At 50.5% G+C, this 10,000-nt stretch overlaps 1 protein-coding gene across 1 annotated transcript; it reads left to right on the top strand.

Moving 5' to 3' along the window:
• Window positions 1-917: 917 nt before the first annotated feature.
• On the top strand, window positions 918-9,468 carry LOC311328564 (short transient receptor potential channel 5-like; the record flags this gene model as incomplete). The annotated part of the gene is made up of 5 exons (XM_084462514.1): window positions 918-1,052; window positions 2,269-2,520; window positions 3,946-4,263; window positions 5,004-5,207; window positions 9,132-9,468. Coding segments are annotated over 5 exons (1,246 nt in total), but the record flags the coding sequence as incomplete, so codon positions are not given.
• Window positions 9,469-10,000: the final 532 nt, after the last annotated feature.

Genomic DNA, 10,000 nt, shown 5'->3' with positions numbered 1-10,000 from the left:
AACGCATACGTATGTAGGTTAACAGAGCCTCGTATTTGACTGTGTATAGGGCTACTACAGTACCTCCTACTCCCTACTCCTTAACCCCTAGCCCCTATGCTCCCTAGTCCCTAGTCCCTCAGAAAGCCCTGGTCTCTCCTCCTGTCCAACTTGTCTGTGGTATCTGTGATGTAGGTCTCTCCTCCTGTCCAACCTGTCTGTGTTGTAGGTCTCTCCTCCTGTCCAACCTGTCTGTAGTGTAGGTCTCTCCTCCTGTCCAACCTGTCTGTGGTGTAGGTCTCTCCTGTCCAACCTGTCTGTGGTGTCTGTGCTGCAGGTCGATCCTGTCCAACCCGTCCGTGGTGTCTGTGCTGTAGGTCTCTCCTGTCCAACCTGTCTGTGATGTCTGTACTGCAGGTCTCTCCTGTCCAACCTGTCTGTAGTGTAGGTCTCTCCTCCTGTCCAACCTGTCTGTAGTGTAGGTCTCTCCTCCTGTCCAACCTGTCCATGGTGTCTGTACTGCAGGTCTCTCCTGTCCAACCTGTTTGTGGTGTAGGTCTCTCCTCCTGTCCAACCTGTCCATGGTGTCTGTACTGCAGGTCTCTCCTGTCCAGCCTGTCTGTGGTGTAGGTCTCTCCTCCTGTCCAACCTGTCTGTGGTGTAGGTCTCTCCTCCTGTCCAGCCTGTCTGTGGTGTAGGTCTCTCCTCCTGTCCAACCTGTCTGTGGTGTAGGTCTCTCCTCCTGTCCAGCCTGTCTGTGGTGTAGGTCTCTCCTCCTGTCCAGCCTGTCTGTGGTGTAGGTCTCTCCTCCTGTCCAACCTGTCTGTGGTGTAGGTCTCTCCTCCTGTCCAGCCTGTCTGTGGTGTAGGTCTCTCCTCCTGTCCAACCTGTCTGTGGTGTCTGTTCCCCAGGTCAGTGTCCCTCCGAGCGGCGCCACCATGAACCCGATGGCGCAGCTCTACTACAAGCAGGCGAGCTACTCTCCCTACCGGGACCGCATCCCCCTGCAGGTGGTCCGGGCCGAGCCAGAGCTGTCCCCCGAGGAGAGGGCCTTCCTCATCGCCGTGGAGAAGGTGCGCCCCCCCGGTCTAACCCCCCCCCCCCACCCCGCCCTGGCCGTGTCTGTCTGGGTCACTGCTCCTCCTCTCCCCCGCCCTGGCTGTCCATGGGGGTAGAATTTGGGGGGACGCTGGGGACATGTCCCCACCAATATTCAGAGACTACTGAATCGTGCGCAGAAATAATTTGGCACACAAACGCCTAACTAGTCCCGCCTCCCTAGCCCAATATCTCTAATATGATTGGTTTGTGGTTTCTTGCTAGCGCGTGAGAGGCTGTCTGTATCTGGCTGAGTTTGGTTGCGCAGCTACAAAGCCCAGAGCCTCCGTCAACACTACATTTCAGTGCACATAAAGACGGGAAGATCCTCGCGTCTCGTATTGATTCAGTATTGAAGGTGCTTTTTATTATAACGACTTGCCTAGAATGCCTAGCATTGCAGATGCGGCAAGATTTGAGTCATGACAAGGCTCACTCGCCCACATTGCGTCATGGAAACAAACCAGACAGGAAATGTTTAGATAAGTTGTTAGTTGATATCTTGATGGGTTGTTATCATGTGGGCCAAATGCAGGATTGGTTGAGCAGGTTGAAGAACCATCAGGATGATCAGATATGACTGGAGCTCAAAGTAGGCTTTTTTATTTTATATAGGGAAGAAAAAATAAATTGAGTTGACATGAAATGTCCCCAGCAAAGTTCAAACAGAAACACGCCCTTGTGTCTGTGTGTCACAGTGTGATCGGACCAAAAGACTCAGCTTGGGGTTTTAACCTTGTGTTAACATTGTTGTCTTTTAAATGTGTGCATGTGTGTGTGTGTGTGTGTGTGTGTGTGTGTGTGTGTGTGTATGTGTGTGTGTGTGTGTGTGTGTGTGTGTATGTGTGTGTGTGTGTGTGTGTATGTGCGTGTGTGTGTATCTATGTGTGTATGTATGTGCGTGCGTGTGTGTATCCATGTGTGTGTGTGTGTGTATCCATGTGTGTGTGTGTGTGTGTGTGTGTGTGTGTGTGTATCCATGTGTTTGTGTGTGTGTGTGTGTGTGTGTATCCATGTGCGTGTGTGTGTATCCATGTGTGTGTGTGTGTGTATCCGTGTGTGTATGTGTGTGTGTGTGTGTATATCCATGTGTGTGTGTGTGTGTGTGTGTGTGTATATATATCCATGTGTGTGTGTGTGTATCCATGTGTGTGTGTGTGTGTATGTGTGTGTGTGTGTGTGTGTGTGCAGGGGGACTACGCGGGTGTGAAGCTGGCCCTGGAGGAGGCTGATATCTACTACAACATCAACGTCAACTGTCTGGACCCCCTGGGGCGCAGCGCGCTCCTCATCGCCATCGACAACGAGAACCTGGAGGTGATGGAGCTCCTGCTGAGTCATGGCGTAACCATGGGCGACGCCCTGCTCTACGCCATCAGGAAGGAGGTGGTCGGCGCCGTGGAGCTGCTGCTGTCCCACCGCAAGCCCAGCGGGGACAAACAGGTGTGTGTGTGTGTGTGTGTTAAAGGTTAAAGTCCCAATGATTGTCACACACCTGAGTGTGTGAAATTAGTTCTCCTCATTTGACCCTTCCCCTGGGGGAGCGGTGAGCAGCAGCGCCGCCACGCTCGGGAATCATTTGGTGATCTAACCCCCCAATTCCAACCCTTGATGCTGAGTGCCAAGCAGGGAGGCAATGGGTACCATTTTTATAGTCTTTGGTATGACTCGGCCGGGGATCGAACCCACAACCTTCCAGTCTCAGGGCGGACACTCTAACCACAAGGCCACTGAGCTGAGTGTGTGTGTGTGTGTGTGTGTGTGTGTGTGTGTGTGTGTGTGTGTGTGTGTGTGTGTGTGTGTGTGTGTGTGTGTGTGTGTGTGTGTGTGTGTGTGTGTGTGTGTGAGTGAGTGAGTGTGTGAGTGGGTGTGTGTGTGAGAGTGTGTGGGTGTGTGTGTGAGTGTGTGTGTGTGTGTGTGTGAGTGTGTGTGTGTGTGTGTGTGAGTGTGAGTGTGAGTGTGTGTGTGTGAGTGTGTGTGTGTGTGTGTGTGTGTGAGTGTGAGTGTGAGTGTGTGTGTGTGTGAGTGGGTGTGTGTGTGTGAGTGTGTGTGTGAGTGTGAGTGTGAGTGTGTGTGTGTGTGTGTGTGAGTGGGTGTGTGTGTGTGAGTGTGTGTGTGTGTGTGTGTTTGGCAGGGGACCTTGCGCTCTAATCCTCTCCCAGGTCTGGGTTAGGATTGCAAATTTCAAGGAATTTCATTAATCGATAACTGTTAACCTCAACAAACGATAGTGGATTAATTGATAAGAACGTCCCACGCTGGACTGCACTTTGCTTGCTTCATTTTTGTGTCTTCTTCCGTTGTGTCATTGAAATTTCCCGGCATCCCAATTAGCCTTCACTACATGGCGTGGCGCCCTCATGTGCAGTCAGACCTTAAATCATGATCACATTTCACGCAACTCCCGTTGAAAACGTTCGCTCCCCCCAAAAAGTAATATTCCATTAACAAGCAATTAATCTAGTAACCACATCTTACTAGAGTAAATTCTTATCGGCAATTAATCGATAGTCGATGAACTATTAACATCCCTAGTAACATCCACCTGTAGACCCTTTCGATGGACTTTTCGGTCACTAGAGCCCTAATTGTTTCCAAGTAAACAGCCGGTGAGACAGTCTGCCATAGTGTCTTGGTCGTATGGGTGCGTTGGTTTCGTCCTCTCCCCCCCCCCGGGGCCGAGGGGCTATCCTTTTACCACCCCGAGCCTGGGTGGGGGGGTCACCCGGGCCATATATCCGGGCACACCTCCAGTAGCCACGTCTGGGTCACCTGTGGGGCTGACAACAAACCCCCCCCTCCCTTGCCTCCCCTCGTCCCCTTGTCCTCCCCCCCCTCGTCCCCTCGTCCCCTTGCCCCCCCCCCCAGGTGCCGTCCCTGATGATGGACAGCCAGTTCTCCGAGTTCACCCCTGACATCACTCCCATCATGCTCGCTGCTCACACCAACAACTACGAGATCATCAAGCTGCTGGTGCAGCGGAAGGTGACGGTGCCGCGGCCTCACCAGGTGCGCTGCGACTGCGTGGCCTGCGTGTCCAGCTCCGAGGTGGACAGCCTCCGCCACTCCCGCTCCCGCCTCAACGTCTACAAGACCCTGGCCAGCCCCTCCCTCATCGCCCTCTCCAGCGAGGACCCCATCCTCACCGCCTTCAAGCTGGGCTGGGAGCTCAAGGAGCTCAGCAAGGTCAGGGGGGGTCGTCCAGAGGTCACGCAGGGGTCATGTTCCCGTGTCATAGAGAAGTTAGAGCAAGTTGAGGTCTGTTGGGACTGTTGAAGGTAGATAAGACCAGGAAGCTGTGAAATGTTATACATACAGATGTTAAAAGGATTCGTAAAGGTCTGTTAAAGCTGTTAATGAGCTGTTATAACATGTGTATAGCTGTTAATGGGCTGTGATAACATGTGTATAGCTGTTAATGAGCTGTTATAACATGTTTACAACCTCCAAGGTGGAGAATGAGTTAACATACCTACATAACATGGTATAACATTTTCATAAAGTTGGTATTACATGTTTAGAACTGTTGGTGATCTGTTATAACATGTGCATAGCTGTTAATGAGCTGTTATAACATGTGTATAGCTGTTAATGAGCTGTTATAACATGTGTATAGCTGTTAATGAGCTGTTATAACATGTGTATAGCTGTTAATGAGCTGTTATAACATGTGTATAGCTGTTAATGAGCTGTTATAAAACAGTATGTTTAGAGCCTCCAAGGTGGAGAATGAGTTCTGCATAACATGGCATAACATTTTCATAACTGTTGATGAGCTGGTATTACTTGTTTACAACTATGAATCTGCTGTTATAACATGTTCATAACTTGATGAGCTGTTATAACATGGTTTACAACTTGTCAACGAGGTGTTATAATAATATGTTTATAACTGTGAATGAACTGTTGTGCTTGTAACCTGCCAGGTGGAGAATGAGTTTCGTCAGGAGTACGAGGAGCTGTCTCAGCAGTGTAAGCTGTTCGCTAAGGACCTCCTGGACCAGGCGAGGAGCAGCCGCGAACTAGAGACCATCCTCAACCACCGCGATGACCACAGCGAGGAGCTGGACCCCCAGGAGTGTCGAGACCTGGCCAAGCTCAAACTGGCCATCAAGTACCACCAGAAGGAGGTAGGACCCACAAGATCCCAGCTCTAATCCCAGCTCTAATCCCAGCTCCAACACAAACTCTAATCGCAACTCTAATCACAACTCTAATCCCAGCTGTAACCCCAGCTCCAATCCCAACTCTAATCCCAGTTCTAATCCCAGATCTAATATCAGTTCTAACTCCAGCTATAACCCCAGATCTAACCCCAGCTCTAACCCCAGCTCCAACACCAGCTCTAATCCCAGATCTAACCCCAGATCTAATCCCAGCTCTAATCCCAGATCTAATCCCAGATCTAATCCCAGTTCTAATCCCAGATCTAATCCCAGTTCTAATCCCAGATCTAATCCCAGTTCTAATCCCAGATCTAATCCCAGTTCTAATCCCAGCTGTAGCTCCAGCTGCAGCGTTTCCTCGTGTGATCCTACCAGCAGCTGGTGTTGTTCTCCCCAGGCGGAGAGCTGTTCTGCTGGGCTGCTTCTACACCTCATCTCACGCTCTGATATCCCTCTTAAACATTCATGGAGAGAGAGACGGGGGAAGAGACCGAGGGAGAGAGATAGAGGGAGAGAGAGATAGTGGAAGAGAGAGATAGAGAGAGTGAGTGATGTTGTGTGTTTCTGAAGCAGATACCAGTGTCAAACTGATCTTATTCAACGCAGACATCTACAGTTCCTCCCAGGAGAGCAGGAGATGAGGAGAGAGGAGGGGAGAGGAGGAGAGAGATGTCTGGGTTGTTGTCAGCCCTGCTCTGCTTGGATTGCTTAGCAGGTTGCATGCTGGGACAGATAGCATGCCAGGGTTGGTAAAGCTGTTAAAAGCCTTTCACTTCTCCTTTCCCTCGCATGTGAACCCAACAACCCAACCTTCATCCTATCCCTCTCCTCACCCCCCCCCCCATCACCCCCCCTCCTCATCCCTCATCTCCCCCCCCACACCCAACCAATTCTACTCCTGCTTCCTTTCCAGCAGTCAGAATAGAATCATTCTCTACTGTCATTTATTTATGGACTTCACCTGCAGTACAGTTGACAGCTGAACCCGTGGTAACAGAGACTCTCCTCTCCACTCTCCACCTGCGCGCATGTGTGTGTGAGTCGGCCATGTTTGGTGTTGCTGCATCCGTTAGGTGGAGAGCTTTATGCCAGTTCCATGGGTGTATTAATAGAACTGGAAAGGGGTCACTCCATTCACTGACTGCTCGAAAGAGTGAAGCCCTATTGAACCGCGCCATCTTTGAAAAAACCCCGTCACTGATGCCTTTGACATGCGCAGTCAACGGTATCAATGACGCGTTCTTGTAGTCCATGAACAGATTGCGTTCATGGCTCTCCCCGCGCTGAGTTAGCAATGAAAAGCGGCTTCCTTATTAATCTACTTTCGTCAAATATATCCGTTGGAAAACATATTATTTTATCCAGGCATCTTAGTTTTAACAGTATAATTGTGACTGAACATGTTTTGTTTGCTAGTAGGTGGTATTCATTCTGTTCACAACAACGCTATTTCGCAGCCAGGTGAAATATCTCCAGGGGACTTGGTCCCAGGCGAGTTGAACAGCTGTCCACCCAGAGACGGGATCTCTCGCTGCGGCATGAAGTTCACGGCTAAACCACCGAGCTCCAAACAGAATGAATACCACCTACTAGCAAACAAAACATGTTCAGTTACAATTATACTGTTAAAACTAAGATGCCTGGATAAAAATATATGTTTTCCAACGGATATATTTGACGAAAGTAGATTAATAAGCAAGCCGCTTTTCATTGCTTCACAACTCAGAGCGGGGAGAGCCATGAACGCAATCTGTTCATGGACTACAAGAACGCGTCATTGATACCTTTGACTGCGCATGTCAAAGGTAGCAGTGGCGTGTTTTTTTCTAAGATGGCGCGGTTCAATAGGGCTTCACTCTAGATTTCGAATCCTGGGGGCCTGGTTCAAACCCAGTGTCTGTGACCTTCCCATGTCGAGATATGTCCGTTTCAACCTCCCCTATTGAGAATGAATGGAGGTAAACGAGCGGCCATGTTTGGGGCGGGTCACAGCCAGTGGGGGGCGGTTCAGTACGCTCCATGACCCCCCCCCCCCTCCCCGCACACCCCAGCCCAAACCCCATGGCTGCGTTCCGAATCGCCTACTACCCTACTATATAGTATGCCAAAACAGAAAGTAGTATGTCCCAATACATAGTATGCCACATGCAGTATGGCAAAAATACCAGGATGTCCTACTACATCCGGTCGTATTTTGCAGTATGCACGCCAGCAGGCTTTTCTGGCTATTCTGACCCACAATCCTTTGCGCAGCGGTAATGTGCGTCACATGCGCGAGTTGACAGCTGTAGATGAATGTCGCGTTATGGACAGCGACGGATGTGGGCTAATTTCAAGGCGCAATGTTATGACAAGGTAGTATGTCCCAATTGGATGCCTACTGCTTGCAAAGTACGTACTTTCTAAGGGCAGCTGTAGTAGGTACTGGTAGTAAGAAGTAGAAGTATGCGATTCGGAACGCAGCCCATGTCTCTAGCGCCCCCCCCCCACACAGGAAGCTGCCTTCCTTCGAAGTGTTGTTCTAATTAGTGGATCCGCCTCGTGATTCGGATCCACTCCGCCATGTAATGTTGGACCATGTGACGCGCTTCACTGAGCTTCATGAAAATCAATCATTTAGTTTTTGCATAATCCTGCTAATGATCAAATAATGAGGGAACAAACACACCCACGCGTGTATAATTTATTACAAAATAAACAAAATTAGATTATTTCAGTTGTGCCAGCATAGATTTGTCAATAGTCTGAGGTGATCGGTGTCCGCTGGCACCACGCCTTCTCCTCGCCATGCACCAGGTGCACCATGGGAACCTAGGAGCGCCATCACCACCTGTACACAAACACAATGTGCAAACAAATGTGTCTCCTACAGAGGAGATGATGAAATGGTGAGCAGGTGAGCTGTATCAGACCGGTCTGTGTGTTCAGTCTTTGTTCCCGTCTTCCTGGTGTCTGGACGGTTCTTCCTGGTGTCTGGACAGTTCTTCCTGGTGTCTGGACGGTTCTTGAGAGATCATGTTTGCCTTGTTGAGGTTAAAGGTCAGGGTCCAGGCGTGACAGGAGAATTCATGAAGAGCTTCTAGATGCTGCTGTAGCCCCTTTTTTTGGGGGGGGGGGGTCAGAGGGACTAGGACTATCTCTCTCTCTCTCCTCTTCCCTCTCTCCTCTTCTCTCTCTCACTCCTCTTCCCTCTCTCTCCTCTTCTCTCTCTCACTCCTCATCCCTCTCTCTCTCTCTCTCTCTCTCTTTCCTCTTCCCTCTCTCTCTCCTCCTCTCTCTCTCCTCTTTCCTCTCTCTCTCCTCACCCCTCTCTCTCTCCTCTCTCCTCTTCCCTCTCTCCTCCTCTCTCTCTGTCCTCACCCCCCTCTCTCTCTCCTCTTTCCTCTCTCTCTCTTTTTCCTCTTCCCTCTCCTCTTCCCGCTCTCTCATCCTCTCACTCTCTCTCCTCATCCCCCCCTCCCTCTCTCCTCTTTCCTCTCTCTCTCCTCTCTCTCTCTCCTCTTCCCTCTCTCTCCTCATCCCCCTCTCTCTCTCTCTTTCCTCTTCCCTCTCCTCTTCCCTCTCTCTCCTCCTCTCTCTCTCCTCTTTCCTCTCTCTCTCCTCACCCCTCTCTCTCTCCTCTCTCCTCTTCCCTCTCTCTCCTCCTCTCTCTCTGTCCTCACCCCCCTCTCTCTCCTCATCCCCCTCTTCTCTCTCTCTCTCTCCTCACCCCCCCTCTCTCTCTCCTCTTCCCTCTCTCTCCTCCTCTCTCTCTTCTCACCCCTCTCTCTCTCCTCACCCCCTCCCCTCTCTCTCTCTCTCTCCTCTTCCCTCTCTCTCCTCCTCTTCTCTCACCCTCACCCTCTCCCTCTCACCCTCTCTCTCTCTCTCTCTCTCTCTCTCCTGTAGTTCGTGTCCCAGCCTAACTGTCAGCAGCTGCTGGCCACGCTGTGGTACGACGGCTTCCCCGGCTGGAGGCGGAGACACTGGGCGGTCAAGCTGGTCACCTGCTTCATCATCGGCCTCCTCTTCCCCGTCTTCTCCCTGGTCTTCCTGCTGGCCCCCCGGAGCGCGCTGGGCCTCTTCATCAAGAAGCCCTTCATCAAGTTCATCTGCCACACCGCCTCCTACCTCACCTTCCTCCTCTTCCTCCTCCTCGCCTCCCAGCACATCGTCAGCACCGACCTGCATGTCCAGGGACCCCCGCCCACCATAGTGGAGTGGATGATCCTGCCCTGGGTGCTGGGTGAGTGTGAGTGTGTGTGTGTGTGTGTGTGTGTGTGTGTGTGAGTGTGTGTGTGTGTGTGTGTGTGTGTGTGTGTGTAGATCAGCCGAGGCCCCTGCGTTCGATGGACACGGTCACGGCTCTTCTCTGTCCTGGCCCCGCAGTAGTGGAACGAATAGCCCATCTTTTGCCGCAGGCTCAAAACTCATCTCTTCAAGAAGTACTACAACGATCCTCCCTCTTAAGCACCTATTGTATTTTAGATTGCTATTCTTACACTTTGCCTTCAGCACTAGATGATGCTCTTAGTCACTTGTTTTAGAAAGAAGATGCACTTGTGAGTTCTGGCTGGTAGTAGTAGTTGTTTATGTTCAATGTCTATTGTTTGTTGTTATTTCCTTGTTTTGTTGATAAATGTTTTTTATCTAGGACCCACTTTTGTACAGCACTTTGGTTGAACGTGCTCTATAAATACATTTCGATTAGATTTGATTTGATTTTAGTAGTACATTGGCTTTTGCTACGTGAAATGCAATTATTGTAAGTTGCTTTT

The sequence above is a fragment of the Borostomias antarcticus genome (assembly GCF_949987555.1).
Source record: "Borostomias antarcticus genome assembly, contig: scaffold_1046, whole genome shotgun sequence".
In the NCBI taxonomy this organism is placed as follows: domain Eukaryota; kingdom Metazoa; phylum Chordata; class Actinopteri; order Stomiiformes; family Stomiidae; genus Borostomias; species Borostomias antarcticus.
This window is presented reverse-complemented; position numbering and strand designations above follow the sequence as displayed.